Here is a 27,873-nt window from a genome sequence, read left to right on the forward strand (position 1 = left end):
TTTCATCAGGATAAAACAAAATACTCAAATTTGGAGATGCGGACAATGACTACAGTTGCATGGATGATTATATTTAAAACAAACTTTGTGGGGAACTAGTCCTCCACTTAGTTGTCCTGTTTTCCTACCTATTTCCTACCTATTCTGCCAGTGGCTGTACTGCATTTTACCTGCTGAAACAGGAAAGCAAATAATTAGCTTTCACTGCTCATATTGGAAATCTCTAATTTTCTTTCTTATGTCCATTACAGAATTTGCTGAGGATAGAGAAGATCCATGTAATTATGAACTTTCTTCCCATAGTCCTGAATCAACTGTTCTGGGTTTTGGTGCAAAACAGTGATGATGAAGTTACAACAGCTGTGACCAGGTATCTGAACAATTTCTATATGAAGAAAATAATTCTGTAGATGTTCATCCAATAATAGCTGCTCTCATAAAAGCTGTCTGTGGCATTTGGACTTCAGTAGGTGAGAATGCCTGCTTCCCCCTTAACACAGGGCTCTACAATAGGTTGTGGAAGAGCATGATATCATATGGTTGGCTCTAATACCAACCAGGAGATCATTGCCCGTGTTGGATGTGTCTTTGTACCCTGAGGCAACGATAGGTAAAGGTCTTGTCCTTGAGGAGTTAATTGCTTCCTAAAAAAGCTGAATATCCATTTTAATTTATGTTTAACTCTGAATATGTGGAATTCAGCATAGAAAGAGCTTGGCATCTTGCATTAGCCAGTGCAGAGTCAAACATTCAGTTCATGCTTTTCTGGGGCATTTTCTAATTAGAGTATATCGGCAATATCTGAAAAGCAGTGGAGGCATTTTCTAGTGAGCAGGCAAACAGCTGGAATGATTTTCTGGGTCTTTCACCCCTCACATAATGAAATTGTTTTTATTGATGCTGTTAATCAGTGCAGCAGAAAAAAAAAATGCTGGAGAGATTATAATTGTTCTCTGCAGGAGGGCAGAAAGTTGTACTGTATTTTCTTTTGGCCATAGTGTTGTTTCAGTTGTACTTCTGCCAGTAGCTAAACATTGGGACTACAACTAGTTGGAAAAAATGACAACTCTCAGCCCTCAGCAACTCTGTTAGACTCGTCTGCTGTCTGTATATTTTCTTGCTTTTCAGATTGTTCTCCATAGTTAATTCCTGAAGAAAGATTAACTAGGAAAGCAGAAAGGAATGAGGAAGCTGATTTCCTCATGTTAGCCTTGGAAAACTAGAATGTCAATATCCTTTGTCAAAGGATCATGGCACCTTGGAGGATGAATTCCACTTTGACAACACCTAAGTAGTAGGAAACATTCCTTGTAAATGTGTGATTTCATGACTACATAAAGTTTTCAGAGGAAGAGAGAGAGAGTCAGACCTTTGTTCAGACCCCTTTATGGCCAACAAAATAACTAATGTTAAGGCCAGTGAAGGAGAATGAAGAATGCTGTCCCAGGGTAGAACTGAAGTATCAATTAACTGACTGGAAAATAAATGCATCAGAAGAAGTAGATGTTTAAAACTTAGACTTAATGATTAGATGGCAAAACTGAAGGATGCTAATTTTTTTCATGCATCAGATTTTGAATATACACCCTCAATGGGGTGGGGGGGATCTCTGTTTTTCTTGTATGTGCGATGGCTTTTGTGCTAGTACTGTTGATGTTAATGGGAATATGCTCATCTGCTGTGTGTGTCATTCATTGACGTGTCCTATATATATACACACATTGTATTTTGTTCTGAATAGCTTGGAGCAGCTTGTGTTGAACATATTAAAAACAACAACAGAATGAAAAGCTAGAATTGCTTACGTGTTGGGGAGAAAGCATTATCCCTTTTATACTCTCTCATGATTACTTACTTGTCCAAGGGCCCGACATGGCATCATTTCTATCTTGTCTTTGCTAGGACTTATTTCAGTTTCAAATCAGAGTAAGGGCTGGCTGAAGGATCAGAATGGGCACAACTAATTTTGTCATAGCATTTGTGTATTGCTATAAGTTTTACTTCTAATAATAATAACAAGAAATGAAATATATGAAGTATATAAACTTGAAGGAATTACAAACTTTTGAATCCAATAGTAAGAATTTGCAGAAAACTCTCAAATCAACAAACTACTAGAACTACTTGTATGTGGATCATAGTCTGGCGTATACCTGTTGGTGTATCTATGCATTAATAATCCATTTTAATTATGCCATTATTATGAGTGCCCTTGAACTTGAGATACAGTTCACGGTTTTTGATATTTGAGAATCATGAACTGTTTCCTCCCCATTCTTTCAACATAAAAAGAAGACTATAAAATTGCAGTGTTTTCTATATCAAATATCTAAAATCTGAAAAAAAATGGTCTCAAAAATGGAGGAGATGTTATGGTTAATTTGAAGATAACTTCTTGCTCAAATGTGTGTTTTCTAAAACAAAATGGTATCAAACAAAAGATGGCCCAGGTACAAACTCAAGAGAAAACTTTGCTGAAACGCTTGATCTCAAGTGGTTCCATCTCTGCTGTTAACAGAAGCACAGGCATGAAAGTGGGTGTTGGCATGGCCTGGGCAATTTGCTTCAATGTTGCTGGTCACCAAGGGGATTTGCAGAAGCTCAGAGCACCTTTGGTAGCTCTGAGTCTCACCTGTTGCTGAGGAACAAGCAGGTGCTGTGCTCAGTCTGCTCCTCTGGGCTGCTTGGGTGCTCAGGCCAGGGCTGAGACCCATGCTATGTGCAAACAGTGCAGGAGAGAGGCACGCTTGGGCTGGAGCCCAGGCTCCTGTGTGCGTTGATTAACAGTGCAGTCATAAAGAAAGCATCAAAGCTTCACAGAATCACCAAGATCTGAGAGAATCAGATAAGTAGCATTGCCAGAGAAGGAGGCTCTTGCTTCTCTGTTTCTTTAGCATACTTTATTTTTTCTTACTCCCAGTCTGAATAAGTCCTTATAAGCTTTAGTTAGTTAAAAGATGCATTCTGTTGTAATGTCAGTACAGGTGTAATCATTAAAACTGGGAGCATTTTGCTAGATGAATGCATATATAGCAGCATGATCCATCCAAGTGGAGGGCCCAAGGAGTGACTGGTTTTGCCTAGTGGGACAGTTTCTGCATGCACTATTCATCATTTGGATCATATCCATCAGGGGCTGTTTTAAACGGGGAGTTGATAACAGAACAATGTGGTGCATTAGATGTCCTTTCTCTGCTTTATGACTTTTCTTTTTTTTTTTTTAATCTTCCAGGGTTCTTACTAACATTGTTGCCAAGTGCCATGAAGAACAACTAGACAACTGCATCAATTCTTATGTGACGGTATGACTGCTGTTAAACTTAAGTATTTTGTGTGGTTTTGTTTGTTTGTTTTCTTGTTTATTCTTAGTTGTACTTGTTTGTAGCTTTCTCTGTATTAGCATTATGGCTTTCTGCCACCGGCAGGCTGGGTGACTCAGCGGTGAGGAAACTAACATAAGCCTTGGAAGAGGCTGGGTGAATTTCAGTCCTCTGTCATAAGTTCCTTGTGCCACCTTGGACAACCTTGGACGCTGCCTCTCCTTGCTCTGGATTGTGGGAGGAGCGGATGTCTTTTAGAAGACATGTAGGAGGGCCTTGTCTTTTGGAAGCAAGATGTGGTGCAAATGTGCTTCCAGCTGAGCTAAGAGTGTAGATTTAGTGTCAGTTTCTGTAAAATGGGGTTAGGCTAAGAGAACTTCCCACATTGCAGTGCTTATGTGGGTATGTGCAGATAAATACCTGAAAGATCAGGAAACTTGAGCCAGATAGATACCTATGAGAGATTGATTTAATGTAGTTTGACAGTTTGCAGCATTTCTTTTGACCATGATGAGATCTACAGCTTTAAAATATCTGTCCAGCTGTAGTACAGGGTTACCCTTACTACAGTTAAAAATTATCCACAAATAGTAATTTTTATATATAACTTATTCCAGGTGCTCTTCACGGTTTCAAATTGCTGTGGTTTTTAGGGAGCTATAAGTTTTTAACCAAGCTTTAGATTATTTTCTTAAGAAATGAATTTAGTTTCAAGATCCCGTGTCTTTGCATAAGCTATTGTACATAAATTCATTTCTCATCTATGGAATTCAGATTTTTATAACTACGTCCTTTTTACTCAGCTTTTTTCATCCATCATTTTTTTGAAGAAGGTATTATGTAGAATGTATATGTATTCTTTGTTTTGGTTTTTGGGGAAGTTGTAGTATTACTTAAAAAACCAAAGTAGTGGCCTCTTTAAAGATGACCTCTTTGTTATCTGCATCAATTTAAATATCCATTAAATTAGTATGAATAATGCTGTAGACCAGTAAGTATCTAATCAAGAATATATTTGGGTATCAGATTTAGAAGCTGAGAATTTTATGAAGAAGCATGTTTTTAAGTAAAAGATTACATTAACCACTATTACTGACTGGGAAAAATAAATAAATAAATGAACTTAATTTAAGTGTTACTTTTTTTCCTCTTAAGTGTCTTTTTTCCTTATTTATTTATTTATTTATTAATTGAGAGAGGGGACTGGAAAATTTGGTTCTGGCTTTATTAGAGGAATCAGTAATGAGTAAGTTATATCTTTGAGTGTCATGCTGATTACCTTATTTGTTTATTTCAAACGACAGAATAGAGGAGAATTGCAGGTTATTAAGAGAATTGAGGTAGATATTGCTATCACTTTGTATCTTGCCTTGCTATCATTTGGTGGTGATGGAACTAATGGAAATTGTCACAGAGTATTTATGAATGGGAAGTGCTGAGTGACAAATGTCTGTATGGGCTTCTAGCTATAGTGATGTGCTGATTCACTGTAAACCTGGTAGTTTTCATAACATACATTTCATTTGTGGATTGTGACTAATATGTGACATAAGGTTTTTTAAATTAACTTCAGGAATAAAGTGAAAGCAAATACTTTCCTGATAAACTCTGAAACTTCAGCAAGTTATGGGTAATATAATGAAAGTACGATAGGAGTCAGGTTTCTAAATGGGAAAGCTGTTTTTATTTCAGTGTTTCAATTTTAGTTTCAGTGTTGACAACTGTTGGTTGATATCTCCAAGGTGTGGATTTACTTTCACACTTCATGAAAATACGTGTTTATAGGCTATGCATCTGAGCACCTTAGTAGTCAAATTCTAGTCTCAAGTACCCTAATTTAAACCCAGAGGAATTCTGCTGATGTCCATCAGAACTGTTCAGGCTGCAAAGTAATAATGAATGTAACATTTAAAAATAGATAGTTGAAGGGGTATTAACACCTCTGCTAATCAATAACTTCTGAAATTTACATTAGACACCTATTGTGGCTAAAAGTCTTTGAAATAGCAGATGATTAATCAACTCTACCAAAAGTCCATTTAGCTTGTTTTCCCATTTTCAGCAGCAGTCAAAAGCCAATAACTGTTAATCTCTTTTATCCATCTGTAAGGAAATGAAGAATACCTACTCTAGAGATGCTGTTTTGAGAATAAGTAAATTCAGAATTGTGAGTCACTCAGATACAATAACAATGTGAAACTACATTGACTTAAACAAGTGGACACAGAAGTACCACATTGCACAGGGAGGACTTACTGCATCTGCTCTGGAAATAAGGCTGAATATTAATAAGATATTTTCAAGCGTTAGTCCTTTCTTTTACATTTTTTCTATTTGTATCGAAAAGGTATTTATTCCCAACTGGTGCACTCGCAGTGCTCTTGCTTTTGGGAAGCTATAATAGATTCCAGTACCAAGTTATTTGCGTAACAAAATGTTGAATAAAACTCATACTGTGTTTATGAGTTCTGGGCAATTTGGTAGGTAAATTCCTATCTTGAGGGTCTGATTTCTAAAAGGGGTGTAGTTTTCCCCTTCCATCAGTTCTAGTGGGTGCTTTACACCTTTCAGGATGAAGAGTTGCTACCAGCTCTAACTGTTGCCATTGGAAGAAAGGAGCAAGTGAAAGGTGGCCCTGACTAGGTGGGTGAAAAACCCTCCTTACTTACTCTATTTGCCTTTTTTTTTTTTTTCTCCACTCTGGTGAAATGGCTTGGAAGACAGTTTAGAGGTATCAGGTTCCTATGCCCTATTGGGAAGAAAAAAAACACTGTAGCAACAATTTTAAGCAGAAATTCCTCTTGGTTCACATTAAGCTGAAATCAATAGCAAGTTGTGTTTAAAACTCAAATTTTGTAGGGGAGTGATGTTGTGCCACTGTGAGGGGAATTAAACTTTGTGTGAATGTATTTTTCAGTCAAAATGTTTTGGAAGGTAAAGGTTGTCAGCTGTTAGTGGTGTATCCTCTCTTTTATATTATATAACTTTTACATAACTTTTTATATTTGTTTTAATATACATTTTGATTTTTTTTTTCTTTTCTCCTTCAGTATGTGTTCAGGACCAAATCATTTGAGGAGAGAACTGTTCATGAGGAGCTGGCCAAGAATATGACTGGTCTTCTGAAGTTAAATGACCAAGTAACTGTGAAACAGGTTTTAAAGGTGAACAACACTGAATTAGCCCATTTGTAGTTTTCATACTGGTTTTCTGCATGGAAAGTCTTGTCACATCTCTTTCTCCCATTCTCTTTCCCTGTGTGAGCTTTGCACAAATCACAGCCTGCACTGATTCAACAGAACAGACTTAAAAGACTTGCTAGAACTTTTCAACATAACTAATTTCTCAGAGTGCCATGGTTTGCATAATAAAATTCCTCCTTTCTGCTACTGCTCAGTCAAGGTGGAGAACTTAATTACTATATAATATGACATTAGCAATTACTTTTAGGACATTTTGATTTAATTTTTGTTTTAGAAGTTGTTGCATAGAGAATATTAATGTGTAAGTAGGACATATATATCTGATTTTAGTTGCTGCCTTTGATGGGCAGTGACCAAAATGAAAAGGATTGAGGTTCCCTGAAGTTCCTCACACAAAACAGGTCTAAGAAGTTCATACATATGCAAGTTCCATCAGTGCTCCCAGAACCTACAGGTTCCGGTATAAAAGCTAGTCAGTGCTAGCTCAGGAGTTCTCAATGGCAAAGATCTGCTCAACTGTTCGGGTTCTTCACTGAGAGGGTGGTCAGGCACTGAACAGGCTCGTCAGGGCAGTGATCACAGCACCCAGCCTGCTGGAGTTCAAGGAGAGTTTGGGCAGCGCTCTCAGATAGATGGCCTGGTTTTGGGGTGGTCCTGAGTGGAGTCAGGGGTTGGACTCGATGGTCCTTGTGGGTCCCTTCCAGCACAGGACGTTCTGTGATTCTATCATGCAAAGTTACTCAGATATGTAGCACTCGGACTCTTCCATTTGTTTGTCATGTGGAGTTTACCCATGTGCATTACTGAGAAATGCAGTCCATCTCTGAAGAATGGAATTAGCCTCATAAAATATTTATCAGATAATCATATCTCCTAATCTCTTTTTTTCTTCTTTTGAACAGCACTTGTGGTTCTTCTTTGCAGTTATCTTAAAATCAATGGCACAGCACTTAGTTGATACAAATAAAACAAAAGTAAGTATGTGTGTTGCTCTTAATGAGGCAATCAGGTTCCAAGGGAAAATATAAAATGCAGAATTATGTGCAATAGGTATAGTTGGAGTTTTCTTCTTGACTGGTCAAAAAAAAACCAAGAAACTATTACGCATTTTAAAATACTGTTTTTACCTGCAAAAATATAACTCATACCTATTCTAGCTTGTACAGAACTGGTGGACCAAAAATACAGTTGCATCAGCTTTATAATGGATGGGTTAGAATGGAATGAGAATTCCGTAATTTCTGGTGGTTACCTGGCAGTGCATAACTAGATGGCAAATGAGAGATCTAGAAACTCTGCTCTGCTTTGAGCAAAATTGTCATATCTGGAGATCAGTGTATTTTTCTGTCTGGCCTCTTTCTGCCTGGTTATCAAAGACTCTATTAGTATATTTGTGCTGGAATCTCTGGATAGCATTTCCCACTTTCCAATGGACAAGATCCATGGAATTCTATAAGTACTTAAATATTATATGTCTATTGACCTGTGTTTTTATTGTCTTTGCTCTTGGCTTGGACTTGTTTTCAGATTTAATATGTAATAACATACAATCAAGTGATGATCTATCTATTCACTGCTTAGGTTTCTCGAACTCAGAGGTTTCCAGAATCATTTCAAACTGAGCTGGATACACTTGTGATGGTCTTGGCAGACCATGTTGTTTGGAAGCACAAAGATGCTCTTGAAGAAACCAGGAATGCAAACTACAGCACTGCCAAGTTCCTCAAGGTGAGATGTTCTGTCACTACACTTATTTGCCCATATTTAGTGCAAGAGTGAATCTATTCAGTCCAAGCTGAAGGGAATAAAAACAATTCTGCGTCAATGATGGCTCAATTTCCAAGTTTAGCATTGACCTGTAGTTCAGTTTTTCTATTCCCTTGGGTCTTTGACAATGCAGAAGCTTTTTCTAATTCTGTTTTAAAACAGTTCTGATTAATTTGTATCTATTTTTTAAAAGAGCCCAAGTTTGCAAATTCTACAAATTCTTATGTTATATTCAAATTGGTAAGAAGCTTGGTGAGAAATGTAAATGTAGTTGCAGTTGTTATTTTTTCTTTAAATACTGCGTCTCTGAATGACTGTGTGTAGATTAATATTTCCTAATCATAACCACAGTAGGTGACTTTTACAAACCAGAATAAGTAAGTTGCAAGTATTGTGTGAAATACTGTAACTTACCTTTTTATGTGTGTCATGCCAGTTTATTTACTAGATATAAAGAAATACATGTGCTTTGGAAAAGTCACAAATAGGGCTTGCAATTTTTTCTTTTTGTTCTAATATTTCTCAATCACGTTTATTTTCCCAACATTGAATTAGCTGTGGAGCATGGGAAAATTGGCATTCAGTAAGAGGCATGTCCAGCTACTTAACTGGAAATAAACCTTGGGGGTGGGGAGGGAACCATTTCCATTAGCATACAGAATGTTACTCAGTTACTTACAGATAGTGTACTCTGAAACCTAGGCTTATATCTTTTATGACAGATTGAAGCACAGCATTAGGAGAGAGCTGTATTCCAGCAGCAAAATGGAGGTGAGGTTAGAAGGAAAACAACCACAAACTGAAGATGGATTTTTCTCCTTTTATGTATAAATAAAATAAATGATAGAATTTAGAATAGATAGAAATTGATGTCCACTGCATTGATCTCTGTTGTTGCTTTCATGTGGAAACCAAAACTGCTGTTGATAAACTGATGTTACGCTGCATCTCTCCATACTGCTGTATCATTTGGAAGGTGATGTTGGTTTGAGGCAGGAGCATGAATGGAGAAGCTGTTGCAGTTTAGAATGTTATTTTTGTTGTTCATCTGAACTGGGAAGACAGTAATGTTGTATTATGTGATAAGGCATATGGTTTTGTTTTAATTTCTTTGCAAATCTACTCTGACAGAAAGAATTACATGGATTAGACATGATATTACTGTCCAGGCTGGGGCTTGCAGGAGTCGTGTGAATACTATGTAGCAGAAGGCTTAAGGCTTTGCTAGCTTCACGGAGTTCAGAAGCACCAGATGAGATGGGAAATTCAAGATTACCTTCCCTGTCTCATGGGCAGACTCTGCAAGGGAAAAATGTCAATAACTAGTACTAGGGGCCTCAAAAAAACTTTACACGTGGCTATTTAGCCTCATCAGTCAGAAAGAGACGTAACATCCTCATCACATAGTGGCTTGAGTATTTGCTCCCAGAGAGACAATGTAGTTCACAAACAGTGAGTATTTTGGCTGGAATGATTCTTCAAGAGTCATTGCTCTGTCACTGAAGGAGATACTCAGGTCAGCTCCCATCACATACCACCTCTAGTTATTGAGTGTTGCAGTACGTGAATAACTTTTATTAGATAAGCTTTCTGTTGGTGCACAGTACAGTGTAATAATTATTTTAGGCTGTAGACAGTGAAAATGAAAAGTATAATAGATTGGTTATTACAAGGCAGGGTGTGAAGAGCCAAATTCACCAGTTCCACAGTTTTCCTTGCCCTGCATGAAACTGACTTCACCCACCCAAATGATGCAGGTTTATAGGTGACACAAGGTAAAAAAACTAGGTAAATGAGGCCAGGTACTGCTTTTTTGCTATAAAATAATATTTTTCCCCCTTTCGTAGCGCTGCTTTACGTTTATGGACCGTGGATTTGTGTTCAAGATGGTCAACAATTATATAAGTATGTTTGGAACAGGAGATAGCAAGGTATAGTTTTGATTTTTTTTATTGTTGTTTTTTTTCCTAAGCGACTCACTAACAAAATGTTTTTATGTTAAAATTATTTATAATCTATTCCATTGCTTTGTCATTCTCAGAACTCAAGTCAGTGGAAACATTTAACACTCTGTTAAAACCTTAATTTTGCAAAAGGTCCCCTGCAGATGGACTCTTGGTTAAACATGAAACTTACTTATATGACTGTTTCTGGGAAGTTCTTTAGATGCACAAAAATCAACAGATGTGCAGTTAAGGACACTTTCCCTTTGCAGATGAATTAGACATTAACAAATGTTTTATGTAAACCTTGTCTAAGTGGTAAGTATCGTTAGTAATTACCACTCTGCGACTACTATTAACAAGAATAAAATTTCATTTTTGTTATTGTTGTTTTTGAGCCACCTGTTCTCCTTTCTGAAAGTAAGTAGCTGTGTCCAAACACTTTCTCAATGAGCCCTGCAAAAGCAGGCTCTGCAAGGACAGCTAAGAGTAAAACATGGAAAAGGCTGACCAGTTCTTTGAATTTGAGATTTGATTCTTTGGAGAGTACGCTTGTGGTTTGGACTACAAATATCAGCAACTGTTGGCAGTAATTTTCTTTTAGGGCAGTAAAAAACATCTGAACAAGTTACCATTGTGTAAATTCAACTGAGAACGTATGTAACATCTCGGTTACTTTGAATGGTATACTCTTACCTCATTGCTGATGCAAGAAAGCCAGGCAGCTCCAAATTAGCTTGGACTTGCCATGAGGAAAATTCTCTGCAGCCCAAATTTCTTCAATAATATCTATAATAGTCAGTGATTTAGTTTGGACAATCAATTTCAAACTGCAAGAGGTCCCCAAATTATTCAGCTTGATTCCTTCACTCTTCATCCATTCAATCAGTCTTTCTGGTCTTTATTCTACGCAGCTGGATTTCAGAACTATCATAGCAGAGTGTACAAGACAATAAATAACAGAATGCATCTTTCCCAAAAAGCTTACAAAAATTTTGTCCATTAACCTTTTATAATTCTTTAGTGCTGATCTGGTATTTGTAGATAATGAATGAGATTACTCCAGCCTATTTCACATTTTAGTAAAACCAAACTTCATGTTGTACTCAGATCTTTCAAGTAATCTCTGGAGCAGATGTAGAATGGAGTTTCTTGGTATTAGTGCTGTAACCTGGAGTCTATAATTCTGCGAACAATATTATGTAATCTGAAAATTGTTTCCACATTTCAAACTTCACTAAATACATTCAGCTTCAAAAACAGATGTTTAATTAAAAAGAGACAATATAATGGCCAGTAGAAAAGCCTGAGATTAGTCAGTGTGCACATTAGAAATTAGCAGCTCCTTGGCAGTAAGTGCGTGCGCATTGCCAGCCACCCAGCTTCGCTTCAGAGCCATCTGCCAGGACGCATGAAGCAGAATCACTGCAGAGCTGAGACAGATGTGCCACTGGAACAGGCTTTGCAGCACTTAAAAGCAATAACCATAAAATAAAATGAGAGATTTCTGACCTCAAGGAAAGGCCGTTGTCTTGGATTGTTTCCGTTTTCAATCAGACCCCTGAGCATGAGTCGGTTGTTAAAATTTGCTGCAGGATTCATTTCTATGTATCTTTTGCTTCTTTAATGGGATTGTTTATTTATCAAAAGAGTTCATACCACAATCTGACCTCTCTTTTCAGAAAATTTAACGGCATGTATTGCTGTAGTTTATAGGTATATCAGTATATAATGTTGCAGTCTGAATTTAATTGTGAATGAAGCATTATAGTTTGTATTCCACAGAAACATTCACGGTATTCCATATTTTGATATTTAAGCATCATTTTGAGAAATATTTATTCAAAAGTTAAAATGTCTCATTGGAACTCAGTTCAGCATGGTGTTCCTTCAAAATATCACATTTCCTGGAAAATATATTTCAGCTGCTTCATTTCTTTAATTGCCATTAGACCGTGCAATCAATGGACAACTGTATTCATGCTCAGGTACTACAGTGCAATAAAACATGTCAGAGAAAAATTCCCTACCATTCCCTACTCTCAGTAGATTGTAGAAAGCATATGTTCCAGGTATCCTAGTCTGATGGTAGCAGCAGAAAAACTACAATTTATCAGGGATTGACTGACTTAATATATAACACATATTATTACATAATATCAAAATCCGTAGAAGCTGGAACTGACTGGCATCAATAGAAGAAGCTTTCACCAATATCAGTATGTTTGGGATCAGACCTGTGTGGCTAAAGCTTTGTTTTTGGTGGACAAAATAGAAAAAAAAATAGAGGAGAAAGACATAATAGTTATGATGGTCCTAAATCACGTGAACTGAGGAAGATACCTGACTATGATTTTATGTTACAGTATATACCATTAAAAGACCTAGGGTAGCTTTAAATTTGCCTTAAATATGTTGCTTAAATCAAGCTTAGATTTATCAATACATCTTCAATGTAAAGTTATATTTGAGGAATGCATTAAAAGCTTGTTGGCCTGTGACAAGTTCCTCTGATAACATAAGAAAACCAGATGTTATTCATGTAGCTTGGCATAGCCAGCCACAAAGTTTCACTATTGGTTGTGAGTATGAATTTTAAGGTAGTGATAAATAGTGCAGTTCTGTCTTACTGTTTTCCCTCTTTTAATGTAAATTGAGCTGATGCCTGTTGTGATTTTCAGACTTTACATCAGTTCAAATTTGACTTTCTCCAAGAAGTCTGTCACCATGAACACTTTATCCCTCTGTGCCTGCCCATACGGTCTTCAAACATTCCTGGTAAGCTGTCATGCTGAAAGGGTTTCTGCACAGCAGGGAATTATTGGGTGGTTCAGGTAACAACTCTGAAGTACTGTGTCTGTACGTCAGCCATGGAAGCCCATAATGTCTTGTCAGGTGTGGTACTTTACAGCCATGGTGAAGTGACATTATTTTTATCACACTAAATATACGCAACCCCTGCCTGTCCAGCTGAGAGGTGACTCTTCCTCTGGAAGTTTGTGGTGAATGAACCGGACTGGTTGTGAACACAGAATTACTAAAGCCTTGGGAGATGATGAGCTAGGGAAAGGTTTAAACAGGTAGAGTAGGAAAGGAAAGACACTAAGGCTGAAGTGGTGATAAGAGAATTGTGAAACTAATAACTGGGTAGAACTTTCTTGCTGCAGCTGGGAGTATGACTTGTCCACAGTGGCCCCTCCTTTGGGAGGAAGATCTGAGCTGGTCACACAGAAGGAGTTTGGAAACCTCCATCTTCGTGGATGATAGGCTGTTGGTACTTCTGCCTCCAAAGCATCTCTAGGATTAGCAGGAAGGTCCCATGCGATAGCCATTTTCTGCCAAGTTGGTGCTGAGTAGTGCAATGTTTTACCTGGAGCAGTATGGCAAGAGAGGCCCATTTCAGAATGCATTTCTGGTCCCTCCTGAGCTACTTCTCAAGGCCGGGAATAATGTATATCCTATGTTTTGCAGGGAAATACGAGCAGGTTTTGCCTATGCTCTACCAGAGGAGCAAATTCTCTGCCTATGCCCCAAGCCAAGTAGCAGCCCTGTTTGCTCAGTGCTGGGCCTGTGCTGATGAGTCCTACTTCCCGTGGCCACCCACCTTCTAGCTGGACAGTTTGCATGCACAACAGGTTTCCTTCCACCCGGAGAGCACGAGGCTTACAGTGAGAGCAGGGTGTTTCTCTCTTCCTTTGCATGCCTCTGTTGTTTAGAACCTGACTTTGTGGCCAATTCTCACTACTAGGTGCTTTTCCTCTTCATTCAAAGACACGGGGATTTTAGCCCTGGGCACCACTGACAGTTCTGACAGTTTTGTGGACTCTGAGAAGTTCACTTGGGATGTGGTCACTGAAGTTGCTGAGAGTGGAAGGCACCTTCCAGGGAAGGCGGAATGATATTTCTGTGCAGCATTTCTCAAAGGACGGACCCTTGTCTCTTTTTTGCTTTAGTTTTTGCCACCTTAAAGAGAGTTCAGTTCTGCTGCTCATTGCTGCTATGAAGCTTTAGAAATTTTTGTTTTCCAAACAGCACATTTTGGAGAGTGGCAAGTTATTGGTTAACAATTAATTTTTAACCTGGTTAGACAACAAGTGTGCAACTAACACTTGTTAAAGCACTGTGAAGTTTATTACTTTTTGTCATTGTGGAAAAAAAAATATCTTTAGAATAATTTGATGAATAAAATGATTTGCCATTTCATACTGTTTTTAGTGGGATTTAAAAACTGAGACTCATCATAGTAATTTCTTGTGAATAATGAAGGAAAACTGTCTATTCATCTTCCATTCTATATGAAACAGTTGTCCAAAGTTTTAGAAAAAACTACTGGCACAGCCCAGGAGAAACTGTTTCATTCAAATTTCAGTCAAATAATTCAAAAGGATATAAAGTAAATAATTTGTGCACTTATGTTTTGCTGTGTTTTTTAATGATTTTTGCCTGCTATTGTTTTATATTTATGATAAATGAAGACCCTGTGACACCTTCAGAATCAACCCAGGACTATCGAACATCAGGTATGAGCAAAATGGCTGCATAAGCATTAAGTAGAATTGCGCATTAAGAACTACAATATTTATTTCCACCATTGCCACTGAACTGGGGCAAATACAGGCAAACATTAATCACCATTTGTTAGTCTGGATCTGTGTGTTTTAGAACTCTTCTAGATAGAATATGGAAGCAACAGTGTTGACCCTGCACCTCAAAGAAGTGACTAGTCATACTGTGTGCAAAACATTTGAGATTCTAATATTGGTATATGCATATAAATTGGAGGAATGCGACAGTTCAGGAAATCAAGATTTAACAGTGGATTAAATAAATCAAAGTTACTGACATTTTTGAAAATGGGAGAGGGTTTTTTTTATGCAACATATATTAATTTAGACATTCTTGTCCTTTCTGTTCCAAGATATTCCAGAGTACACATTGACCAATGAATTTTGCCGTAAACATTTCTTAATCGGAGTACTGCTGCGGGAGGTTGGTTTTGCCTTGCAAGAAGACCAGGATATTAGGCACCTAGCTTTGGCTGTGCTTAAAAACTTAATGGCAAAGCATTCATTTGATGATCGATACACAGAGCCGGTAAAGAAGCTGTTTGTTTATTCTTTTTCCTTTGCTTGTTCATACAGTGGCTAAAACATGTGAAACATCTTTAGCCAACCAGTGTACGTTAATTAATTTATTTAGGTTTATTTTATATCATTTGTTTTTTAGGCAAAACAAGCACAAATAGCAAACCTGTACATGCCACTCTATGGAATGCTTTTGGACAATATGCCAAGGATTTACATGAAGGATATGTTCCTTTTCAATATCAACACTTCCAATCAGGTAATTCTTGTGAGTTTTCAGAACTCTGAAAGGATCAAACTGAGGTCTGACCCTAAGGTCTGAGAAAAGCAATCTGGTGGGAAGAAGCCCAAATGTGCCCTGGTCAGAAATTAGCTAGCAAAATACAGTTCTAAAAATGCTGATTTGTTTGCACCCAAAATGTTTAATTTGAAAGGTTTCGACTTACCCAACACCTGCAGAGCCCTGGGAGTCTGTACTGGCAGGACCCTGAGTCTGGGACAGTTCTAAGGCACAGGTTGTCCCGGCGCTGGAAGCTCCAAATTAGAGGCTCATAACCCCAGCCAGTTTGTGTGTCTGCGCTAGTGCCATGGGCTGTGGGCTTACCCTCTGGCAGGTCCCTGGGCAGATCTCTGAGAGACATTATTGTAGAGAAAAACTCTCATCACTCACAGATTTTTTTCAGGGTTATATCATGGACTCACAAGCAGTTTCTTTAGTACAAGAAGAGGGACCATGAGCAACAGTAGGAAGTAGAGGGAATGCATACAAGTAGCTGAAGGAGGGAAGGGGTACAGAATGCCTTTAGAACAGCTTTACTGCCACAAAAAAAAACATCTGTATAAACTGTGCCTGTGGAGGAGGAACAGATTTACTTATTTCTTAAAAGACTAGATGTGTTGTAATCAGACCTGATCTAAAAACTAGAAATAATTTCTGCAGGGGTGTTGTGTTCTTGCAGTAAATCAGCCTATTTCATCTGATAATCGCTAACAGCATTTAATGCTCCTATCCTAATATTATGCTAACGTTTAAGAAGCAAACACAGACTTGGTATGTTCTTTTCAACTCCAATGATGAGTGTTTCACATTGAGGCTAATTTGGGCATATTACAGTAAGCCCGTTTTTTTTTTTAAGGCTGTCATGTATCAACAGCTGAAAGTAGGTTTTCTAGCTCAATGTCTAAGAAAAGTCAACATTGCATATGTGCTGTCATTGTAAAAGTAAACAGTAATAACATTTAGCAGAGTTTATTCTGTTTATTTTAAAATACAGGGATCTAGGGATGATTTGAGTACAGCTGGAGGATTTCAGAGCCAGGCTGCGATGAAACATGCAAACTCTGTGGACACTTCTTTTTCCAAAGATGTTTTGAACTCCATAGCAGGTATAAATGACAGATTGATCATGTACACAGGTAGATTTCTGTGTATCTCAATGCATTGTGCTTTCTGCTTAGTATTCATGGATGATATCATTAACCCATTTTATGTGATATTCAGGGAAACATGGTATGCGATGTTTCTCTTCTCTTTGGGTGTTTTTGGATTGATTTTATTTGTCTTGTGAAGCTGCTCTTCTTCCACTGCTTCACTTACTCTCCTGCTTTGGAATGATGCCAGTAGTTAGGCTCTCACAGATCCCTGTACCTGAGTTCATTCTTGCAGTCTGCCTGGGTTAATAGTCCCAAGGTTTCTCCTGAAAACCCCTGAAGTCTCTTGAAGGCAAGTGCTCTTAGTTTTCCCAGGCTTAAAGGAAGGGTAGAAACACAACTTTTGTTTACTTCTTCCTCATTCCATTTCAAAATTCAGGGAAGTCCACAGGCATCTTTCCACTGATTTTCATGGCTTTGTGTCAGGCCTTATGGAATGCAACAGGGCATTTTAATGCCATGAATAATGGCAAACTCGGTCATTTTACTTGTTGAATGTTTTTTATACTAGTCATACCCATCAATAGCTTTGGCATTGGAAGTTCAAAGCACTGGTATCAATCCAGCACGACACATTTTAAGTTCTCCATTTTTCTTGTTAGTTTTTGTATCCATAAATGTTTTAGTTTAGCATGTTTGCTATGACTTTCATTTACAGCCTTTTCATCAATAGCTATCTCTGCAGCAAACCATGCTGACTCCAGAGCTTCCTTAGCAAGTCTTGAATCTAACCCAAGTACCAATGAAAAAAACAGTGAGAGAACTGACACGTGTGAAAAGGTACATGTGCAAATGTTGAAAATGATTCCTAGATTTAGATACTTATTACTATACTCAACAAAGCCCTTCACTGTCAATTCAACAGATCATGAGACCTTTGTCTTTGATTGGATCAACCCTTCGTTTTGACAAGTTGGATCAAGCTGAAACTAGAAGCCTTCTTATGTGTTTCCTTCACATTATGAAAACCATTTCAGAAGGTAAGAAAATGTACATTACCTAGTTTACGTTGTGAAATATTGTGAATGCTGAATCCAAACCAAAGTTAAAATAGAATAATTATCAGTGTATTTTACAGGCTTTGGGTCAAGTTTAATTCCCTCTAACAGATACACAACACATTTTAATATCTCCCTTTAGATGCACTGATTTCATACTGGTTGCGAGCACCATTCTCAGAAATAACAGACTTTTTCAGCATTTTAGAGTAAGTTCACTTTGTGGTTCATTGATTTTATGTTGAACAATAATGTTCTAAACTGGCTACTGCAAATAATTTCTCTTTGTCCACCTTGTGGTATAGTGAGATAGCTGTTATATCTTGGATTATTTTGCCATTATCTTCCGAATTTGTAAGAAGATATTATTAATGAAACCCATATCCTTCAATACGTTGGCCATTTCCATGAACAAGGGCCTTAATGCTTTGGGTTTTCCTCCCAGAAGAGATATTCATAGTAGTACTTCATAGTATTTTATGTATTTAGGGAATCATTAATAGATGTAAAATGTGCTGTTTTATCTTTCAGGGTTTGTCTTCAAAATTTCAGGTATCTAGGAAAACGCAATATTGTAAGGTAATTCTTTAGTTATAGACTATGTTGTAATATTTAAATATCATTGCACTATATTAGACTATGTTACAGTATTTAAATATTACTGTCTATGTTAGACCTAAATGTTGATCTGTTTTCTTCTGAAAGCATCAGTCTGACATACTGAAACTGATGTGTGCTTCTTTTTTTCTTTTATGCAGTCTTATCATGATGTTCTAGACATGAAAGTGCATACCTGGTGTAACAGATAAATTTTTTGTGAGGATAACCACTGTTGCATTTGTAACCCATAGTACTGGACCATTCCTCAACTTTATTTCAGCATATATCAAATAAAGGAACTTGAACGCTGTATTTTTGTTCTATATAATGGAGCAAATGGTTTTAATGGGAATTGATGAACGTTCCACAGCAATCAAAAAAAAATCTGTCTCTGTGCACTTGCTGAAAAGGCATGAGATCATTTTCCAGCTGTGTAGTGTGAAATGCACACTTTGTCTGAGTCACTGTTTCATTTTTAATTTAATGCTAGTACTGTAAACTTGTCATATGTCGTACAGTGGAAAAATGAAAGGTCACCAGATAAACCAGTTAATGCTGTCGCAGGTTTTGTCAGGCCTTATTTGTTCTTTAGAGGCATGACAAAATCAATGTCACGTTCCTAACAGATTAACAGTTATTTTCTTTTAACAGGAAAATTGCTGCTGCTTTTAAGTTTGTTCAGGCCACCCAGAATAATGGCACCCTGAAAGGTTCAAACTCCTCTGGCCAGACATCAGGTCTGCTCTCGCAATGGTAATGACACATCTCATTATTAATTGCTATGAAATCACAGCCTTTGTTATCATCCTGCAGCCATCTTACCCTGTTACAGTGTTAATTGTAGAGGAGTTAACACAACCTGTAACAGCTTTCAGAGCCCCTGAAGCTGTAAACCATAAAAGACTTGAGCCCCTTCAACTTCAGTTGGACTTACAAGCTGTTTAAAATACTATATTTAGAAGAATACTTAGTTACTGTCAATATATTGTCAAGTATTGCAGGAAACGTTAGCTGTTGTTTTCAGCTCAGATGCCTATCTGAAACATAATTCGCATTTTTCCCAAAACTAAATGAAGTCATATGTTTTCATTCCTACTGCTTTAGGAATGAATTTCTATGGCTGAGGTCACAGTATCAGGGGATTACTTTTCTCTTGATAACCCAGGGTGACAGAATGGGAACTATCTAGCAACACAAAGTCAAAGGAGTAGGTGTGCTTCAGCCCTGTCTTTTTACTTCCATTTGGCTATGTGTAACGTAGTCCTGTACCGCTGCCTCCATGTTGCCAGTTCCAGAATCGTTCTTTTATTTCTTTCATTTTTAATTTCCTTTTCCTAGTCTAGAGATTGCAAGATTTAATCATTCTCATGGATGGCACGGTAATAAACTGCAAGTGCAGGAAAGCTTTAATAATCTTTTTGACCCTTTTATGGAATAGTGTGAACTTTTTCATAGTTAATAATGTAAAACTCAAGAGAGAAGGTGAACTTTTGACTCTGTGCAGCTTATGGTTGTTTCTAAGAGCATGCTGAGATAGTTCCCCTTCCTCATATGTTTGGATCGTTGACTTGCCTCATTTATGTGTAGCTGGAGTTTGCACACTATAATAAGCATGTACCTTGGAGTGGAACAGTTAGTACACAGGAGGGAAAGAGGATGCCTTCCCTGCCATACTTCTTTCTTTGTTCCTGCATCGTGCAGTTTTCAAGAAAAAGCACTGATATCATTATCCCATCTGGACCTGGCAAGCAGCCTGTAGGAGACTGTTGTTTCGTTGAGCATTTGCAGATGAATCAGCATGGTGGCAATCCAGAAACTAAAGTCATATTTCTGATGTTTCCAAGGCCTTCACAATTTACCCCCTCACAGATTTGTTGTCCACATGGCTATTTGTTTGGCCTGTTGTAATACAGAACATTCTTTGATGATGCATTGTAAGATGAACTATGGCTTATGGCTGGTGACCAGCTCTACACTTAGGTATTTGCATTTGCTGAATGCCAGTGTGTCAACATCTTCAGAAAGAATCACACCCTCCCTACCAAAAGGGGTGTGTGGGAGGGAACAAAACAGTAACCTCAGCATCAAAATTCCACGTGTTCCCAATTCACTAGTTCACTAGGATAGCAATCCAAATCTTTCCACTGACTCATAGTGGAAGACTTTGTCACATTCATTGGCAAATGTCTGGACATCAATTTCATACCTGAGATGGGAGCTTTCTTTTTAAATGTAAAATCTAATTATTATTTTTTTGTAAAAATAAACAACAAATACAAGAGGTTTTAGTTAGGTACAAGAAGCAATTTTTTTCAAAAACATTTTTAAATTATGTGCTTTTAGGAAGTTACATTTAAAAATAAATAAATAAAAGTATTTTAATATTTAAATAAGTGACCTGAATTATGAGTGATGTTGAGTCTTGCCGAATTCTGAAGTGGTTACAAATTCAAAATCCTTTTACAAATTATGATAAGCTTCTCATGATAATGAAATACTTCATACTGTTTGTCAGCATCAAAAGGTTAAAAGAACACACACATACAAACATCTGCGCACACATTTTTTACTGTCACTGCCAGTCTCACTATTTTTTTCCCCCTCATAAAAGCTGCTAGTTGTATTAATTCTTTCACAAGTAGGGTGTATTTCTCCCGTGTTCTTTTTCAACTGAGCTAACCTCAATTTCTCTTCACCCAAAAGCAGTTTGCAAAACATCAGCCAGCTATTTAAGCTGATGTTGTGGTTTTTCCAGTGCTCAGTAAGTTTTGTCTCCTGTGATTTCAAGAAATCACAGCACATCTGTTTTGTTCACATTACTGACTTTGTTTCTCTGAAAAATTTTGCATCACTTTGTTTTACTTAACCTTTGAGAAGTACTGCAGAAAACTTTAACTGACATGGGAAAATTCTTTATAGGCATGATAGTTTATTCTTTGTGTCTGTTTTTAATGGTACCTTTGAATTTCAGGATGCATTCTACTTCTAGTCATGATGGCCACAAGCATCACAGATCTCAGACGTTACCAATAATCCGTGGCAAAAATGCGCTTTCTAATCCAAAACTCTTGCAGATGATAGACAGCAGCACTGCAAGTAAGTACCAAAAAATGTATTTACTTCCCGCTTGAATTCTATGGGGTTTAGATCAGGCTCTATACAATTAAATCCGTTTTCATGACTGTCAATGAAAGATAGCCAGAAGAGAAACATAGAGCTGCTGACTTTACTCTTTTTTCAGGGCAGTAAGAAATCTGAGCTTAAAAATTTGGTTAAAATTCATATAAAAACCAGAATGAATTACAATAACCTGATGTATTTTAAAAGTCTTAATGGCAAGTAATCTTCCCCTTCCCACCCCTAGCATCTCTTCTGTCTGTGGTTATGTACCTTTTTGTACAATCAGGTGTACGCTGGCTGAAATATTACATTTATATTAAGCAATTAAAGTGACCTTTTCATGACACAAAGTTATTTTCCCTTTGGACTGTTTCAGAACTTGGTAATTTTTAGCAACCTTTAATAATGACAGTCTGTACCATGAAATAAAGGGTATGATCACATAGTTGAAAGTTTGTGGTCCTTTTATGGTATTGTAAGGAAGTAAATCTCACTAGCTGATGTGATTTGTACTCATCATGTTGCAGTGTAAATGAAGCACTATACCCATCATCCCTATGAAACAACTTGGTAAAGCTATTGTGAATTGGGTTTATTTTGTAGCAAAAATTAATGTACTGGAATTTACATGATGTCAAGGTTTGCAGACAAGGTCTTCCGTGATGCTTCTGTCTACAAGTCTGATATTATTCTTGTCCATAGATAATGATACCTGTAATATTGCTATCTCTCTACTATATAAAAATCTCTAATGCTTAAATGGCAATTTTCCGCTGTATATAAAAATGAAAGACAGATGCTCTGCTCTTGCCCCATATGCTGAGGGACACTACCAGAGAGTCATGAATGCCAAATTTATGTAGAGTGATGATGTCCTTCATTAGATCATCCTGTTTGTCCATGAAGAGTGGACAAGCTTTCAAGGACACTAGTGCCTCCAGCAGCATTATTGTTAGTGAATTAAGAATCTTTAATCAAAAGAGAAAAAGATCCCAAGTTACCTTTGCAAAGTTGATAAGCTGAAAGTTCCTAATAGAGAAAGACCATGAAACTCTCCTGAGTTTATCCAGAGATAATCTATGTGTCTTTGTCTTTGCCTTCTGAGGAAGCATTATACCCATAAATGACTAATCGGAATAACATATGCAACCACAACCCAATTCACCAGTCTGACCCTTGCCAGTTCTGGAAGATTCAGTATATTTTTAGAGGTGTCATCCTAAGACACACAAGCACTGGTATTCTGGCTGACAAAATGTGGCCAGTATGTTTTTGTGGTACCTAAGAGTTTCCACTAGAGGCTGAAATTATGAGATCAAAGCCATTTTATTCCACTTTCCAATTAGGTTCCTTTCATACTTTGAGGCCCAACAGAACCAATGAAAGAATATGCTCTCATCACTGGTGCAACTGAGAAAAGTTGAGTAAAATATACTAACTACCCCTTCCATCTCCCGGGAGCACTTTTCTTCAAAATACCCTTTCATTTAAATGTACAGTTAGGACACTATCTTTACTGCACAGAGACTGGATGACCTGATTGCAAAATTACATGATCTTTAATGATACTCAGAAGACTGCTTGTCACATTGCTTCATATGTTGTAGGCAGCTCCAGTGAAACGGATATTGTACAGTATGTAGACACAGAGGCAAACATTGCTACAGAAGTTTCCCTCACAATTCTTGACCTGTTGTGTCTTTACACTCTGAACCACCAGGTATGCTTTGCTGTTTCATTTTCTGTTTGAAATGGTGCCATGTGAGATACGTGGTAGAGGGAGGGCCTGGGGGTTGAGGCACACAGCAAACTTGAGACAGTAAGATAGGGAAATAAGATGTTAGTCCTCTGTGGAGGTATTTCATGAAGTAATTTCATCATGCCCAAACTGAATAGGAAAATGTGGAAGAAAAACACCCTACGTATCCAGGTATATATACAGCCCTGCTGTGCATTATAGGGTTGCACGATTACTAATATGTCACCTCTTCTTAATCATGTTCATATCTCTTCAAGTTGGCAGGTAGATCCTCTCTCTCTTTAAAAACTGCTCTGTTAATGTCAGCCCTGATGAAATGCTGAAGGTCTCACAACTACAGAAGAGCAGACAGCTCCTTTTAGATTTAGTGAGTAGCTTTGGCACCCCTAACTCTTAAATCTGGCGAATACCATCGACAAATTAGGAGTACAGGCTTGAGCAAGTGTTACCCTTAGAAAACTGCAAGTAAAAAGAGGCTGCAGCAAGCTGGGACTGACTGCCTCATCCCCAGAGATTATAGGGCAGATGCTGAAAAAAGCATCTCCCTAGGAACACTTTGATGCAAATCCAGTAGCTCATCTTCTGTTTATTCACTTTAATAACCTGTGTGTCCTGTCTTGTTTGTGGACTTTTCAGAGGCAGCTCCAGCAATCTGATTGCCAGAACGCATTGATGAAGAAAGTCTTTGACACACACATGCTCTTTTTGCAAATCAACCAGTCAGCAGCAGCTCTCAAGCACGTCTTTGCTGCCCTACGGCTGTTTGTAGGCAAGGTAACTATGGTTTTATTCTGTTAGTCTGATCTATTAATATGTTACAGCAAGTGCAGCTTGAGGACAGTTGGGTACTTTGACAGAATTCTCACCTTAACACTCTTAATGCTCATTCCCAAATATCTTATTTGTTGTTGATTAAATTAAAAAAAAAAAAAAAGTTCACAATTTCTGAAAAATTAGATCTGTTTTTGGAAAAATAAAATATTGAAGTTCTCCATGAAAGCAAAACTTGTAAAATAAATAAATGAAAGCCAACTGTGTGGTGTCTAGCTATGTCACGACCCTCCTGCCTTTTATGCTTTTATCACCTGTGGAAGAAAGCTTGAAACCATAGAGGTCCATGGTCCTTATGGCAGATACCTGAGTTGCAGAATACAGTGGTGAATGGTTGCAGCCATCCCCAGAGGAGCTAGCAGGAGAGTACTCTGTACACTTTACCAAAAGGTCACCTCAAATAGTTTATTTTTACAAATATGTAATTTTCATTATCAAAGAGATATTTTGGACAAAACATGCTCATCAAACTGTTTATTTGCTTGCATCGCACATATATAAATAATCATGGGCAATTGGATGCTTTGTGCCTAGTGCAAAGGCTGCCAAATTTCCAAGTTGTAGACTTAGATGATATCTTCTTAAAAATAACCAGAACGTATCACACAGGTAATTGCAATGGGGAAGTGAGAATTAGCAATGTTGGCCTGGTCTCTCAGATGCTTCTATGAAGCACAACAGTGTTGATAAGTTTAAACCATGTGGTCTCCTTCTCTGACAGCTGTTATCTCAGGGGAAAAGAGGAGGAAATCGTGCTTCTCCCAGTAACATAGCCTGGGGGCATGGGGGAAATATAAAGTAAACCAGCCACAGACAGCTTTAAATTACATACCAGACAGTCAAGATCGGAGGAAGTATATGTAACAGGGAGGATGAATACATATCTAGGATTGCCCTTTTCATTCATCGTGTAGCTCTCAGGATTAAATTCTCCTGTCGTAGTTCTCTGGAAGCAGAGATCGTGTTTTTTTTTTCCTGCAGTAGAACATCCAGGGCAGGACTGGGAGATCTGTGGCCAGAATCTTCCACCACTCATTGGTCCATTTTCTATTGTATTCACCCAGTTGATAAATAGCATGTATGGTTTATAGAGCCATCCTTCATTCTCTGCCGTCTCCTGCTGTTCAGACTCTTGACTGCTGGAAGTTCACTGACTGCTGCTCAGAGTATTTTCTTTCTCCTGAGCAGCTTTTATAGTAGCGTAGACCAAACCCCCCCACATCCCTCAGTCTTTTCCTGTTTAGCTCTTCAGCATTCTTCACAGACAGACTGCTCTGCTTTTATTCTTGCTGTGTACCAGCTGCTGTCTGGACTTCCTGGAGGTCAGTTTGATTGATGCATTGCATATGGTGTTTGTATGAAAACCCATGTGCAGATTTTACTTGATCTTAATTTGTGCATGGGATTATGTTTAGCTGGTGGCTAATTTCTTCACTAAACCCCGGTGTAAATGAGCATATGAAAGACAGCTGGTTTTTACTGAAAGTGTGACAGAAAAACACTGTTGACTCAGAATAACTGTAATATGCTCATTATATATATTAATATATAAATTAGGTATATGTTAATATATAATATTAATATATAATATGTAATATTACTGAGAGTACATATCCACACTTTTTTTTCCCAATAGTTCCCATCAGCATTCTTCCAAGGACAAGCAGATCTCTGTGGTTCCCTCTGCTATGAAATCTTGAAGTGTTGTAACCATAGGTCACGTTCAACTCAGACAGAGGCGTCTGCTCTTCTTTATTTTTTCATGAGAAAGAACTTTGAATTTAATAAGCAGAAATCAATAGTCAGATCCCATCTACAGGTGAGTGAAGTGTAAAATCATCAGTATTTACCTGATGTACACTGTTTTGTTGTTATTAGTATTATTATTCTGCATTGTAGCAAAACTGTTCATTTGAACAGCTCAGCCAGTTCTCTGTGGCAGTTTGATTTTTCTGCCAACTCTGAAGACATTCGGCTGGATTCTCTGCTGTTCTTGGACAGTTCGGCTCTGTTCCAAGGAGAGACAACAGCTGTGAATCTAGCCACACGGCCAAGTAAATCAGATATGTAGCTATTCTTGATTCATATGCATTGCTTACAGCAGTAGCACCGTAGCTGAAGTAGCAAACCAGAATCTGATAGTAACAGAAATATGAAGCCAAGTAACAATGCACTTATATTGCAAAATTTGAGAAATTACAGAAATTGGAGATTACTTGCAATCCTTGCATCCAGGGAGTGTAGTGATAGGACGAGGAGCAGTGGCTTTAAATTAAAAGAGGGTAGACTTAGATTAGATATAAGGAAGAAATTCATCTCTGTGGGGGTAGTGAGACACTGGAACAGGTTGCCCAGAGAAGTTGTGGATGCCCCATCCCTGGAAGTGTTCAAGGCCAGGTTGGAGGTATAAAATTGCATCTCTGCTAGCCTGATACATCAAGTTACATTAGAACTGGGATTAAAAACTATTTTGAAACTTTGATTTTCTTTGCTAATTGCACCCTGTTCCTTTTTTTTTTTTTTTTCTTTTTTACTCTCTACTTGTACAGCTCATCAAAGCAGTGAGTCAGCTGATAGCAGATGCAGGGATTGGTGGATCCCGGTTTCAACATTCACTTGCAATTATAAATAATTTTGCTAATGGAGACAAGCAGATGAAAGTAAGAAACATTTTTTATTCATCACTACCTCTTTCAAAAGGTCAACAATGTCAGAGGAGCAAGTGTTTCTGTGAATAAAATTGCCGACTTTTATTAGACACTGACTTATGCATCCATAGCATGCCTTTTTGAGGCAACCAGACATTCATGAAAATGCTTATGACTCAGAAACTTAATAATTTAGAATTAAATTCTAAATATTTTTAAGATACCATGCATTGTGGCTGATGAAACAGTATTGCAGTTAACAATGTTTAGTCTACAAACTGTTCTTTTAACCTGTTCAGTAAACGTGTAGCAAAAACACACACAACAGTGTAAAATGTGTATATACTGTTGAACTGTAAATCCATTTCAAAACCAACTGAATTTGGAGGAGGGGGAGAAGATCTTCCACAAGCAGAATATAAGCTCATTCAGGGGTGCTGCATGTGGTTCTCTGGATGGTTGTAGTGATGTATTGCTTATCTTTCCCAAAGAACGTTAATTTCCCAGCAGAGGTGAAGGATCTGACCAAACGCATCAGAACAGTTTTGATGGCTACAGCTCAGATGAAGGAACATGAGAAAGACCCTGAGATGCTTGTGGATCTGCAGTACAGCCTAGCAAACTCATATGCCAGCACACCTGAATTACGTAGGACCTGGCTTGAAAGCATGGCCAAGATTCACGCAAGAAATGGAGATTTATCAGAGGTAACAAATGCATTTATCACTAGGCTGAGATATTCTGACGAAAAGGGCTGTGGAAGACAGATAACAGCAATGATTTAAGAGATATACAGTGTCTGTCATATACTTGAACTTAAAGTCAGGTTTGAACTGTGCCTAGAGATGTGATGTGCTTATTATCCCAGTTTGCCTAGTTGTAACAGTGCCTGATATGTGCTTGACCAAGACTTAGAAATGTCTGAGAGGGAAGCTGTGGTCAGTATCGCGTTAGCATCTCAACTGCTTAACCCTAGCAGGCGTAGTAGCTGTAGTGTAGGCGAGGCTATAAACAGTGCTTAATTTACATACAGGATATTTTGTGCTTTTTTTCCCCTCATACAGCACAGAAGAGGAACTTGCCCTATGACATGTCCCATTCATCAAAAGCTAAATGGGTGATGGGAAGCTCCAGTGCATAGCCCAGCAATCTTATTTACAAAGTGATGT

At 37.8% G+C, this 27,873-nt stretch overlaps 1 protein-coding gene across 15 annotated transcripts in view; it reads left to right on the top strand.

The window, feature by feature from the left end:
- DOCK10 (dedicator of cytokinesis 10) overlaps nucleotides 1-27,873 on the top strand; it is a 151,967-nt gene that overhangs the window by 106,192 nt on the left and 17,902 nt on the right. For 13 of the 15 annotated variants that reach the window (XM_048063031.2, XM_067002482.1, XM_067002483.1 and 10 more), the window contains exons 24-45: nucleotides 252-370; nucleotides 3,233-3,302; nucleotides 6,371-6,484; nucleotides 7,426-7,497; nucleotides 8,105-8,251; nucleotides 10,138-10,221; nucleotides 12,915-13,011; nucleotides 14,709-14,753; nucleotides 15,152-15,327; nucleotides 15,460-15,576; nucleotides 16,592-16,703; nucleotides 17,407-17,528; nucleotides 17,614-17,728; nucleotides 17,889-17,955; nucleotides 18,278-18,325; nucleotides 18,998-19,099; nucleotides 21,318-21,442; nucleotides 23,074-23,186; nucleotides 23,862-23,999; nucleotides 25,693-25,875; nucleotides 26,606-26,716; nucleotides 27,196-27,411. In XM_048063031.2, the coding sequence (XP_047918988.2) occupies nucleotides 252-370; nucleotides 3,233-3,302; nucleotides 6,371-6,484; nucleotides 7,426-7,497; nucleotides 8,105-8,251; nucleotides 10,138-10,221; nucleotides 12,915-13,011; nucleotides 14,709-14,753; nucleotides 15,152-15,327; nucleotides 15,460-15,576; nucleotides 16,592-16,703; nucleotides 17,407-17,528; nucleotides 17,614-17,728; nucleotides 17,889-17,955; nucleotides 18,278-18,325; nucleotides 18,998-19,099; nucleotides 21,318-21,442; nucleotides 23,074-23,186; nucleotides 23,862-23,999; nucleotides 25,693-25,875; nucleotides 26,606-26,716; nucleotides 27,196-27,411 (2,493 nt within the window). The remainder of the gene's footprint in view (nucleotides 1-251; nucleotides 371-3,232; nucleotides 3,303-6,370; nucleotides 6,485-7,425; nucleotides 7,498-8,104; nucleotides 8,252-10,137; nucleotides 10,222-12,914; nucleotides 13,012-14,708; nucleotides 14,754-15,151; nucleotides 15,328-15,459; nucleotides 15,577-16,591; nucleotides 16,704-17,406; nucleotides 17,529-17,613; nucleotides 17,729-17,888; nucleotides 17,956-18,277; nucleotides 18,326-18,997; nucleotides 19,100-21,317; nucleotides 21,443-23,073; nucleotides 23,187-23,861; nucleotides 24,000-25,692; nucleotides 25,876-26,605; nucleotides 26,717-27,195; nucleotides 27,412-27,873) is intronic. The other 2 variants (XM_067002481.1, XM_067002480.1) reach the window with 2 other exon arrangements.

The sequence above is a fragment of the Anser cygnoides genome, chromosome 9 (genome assembly GCF_040182565.1).
Source record: "Anser cygnoides isolate HZ-2024a breed goose chromosome 9, Taihu_goose_T2T_genome, whole genome shotgun sequence".
In the NCBI taxonomy this organism is placed as follows: domain Eukaryota; kingdom Metazoa; phylum Chordata; class Aves; order Anseriformes; family Anatidae; genus Anser; species Anser cygnoides.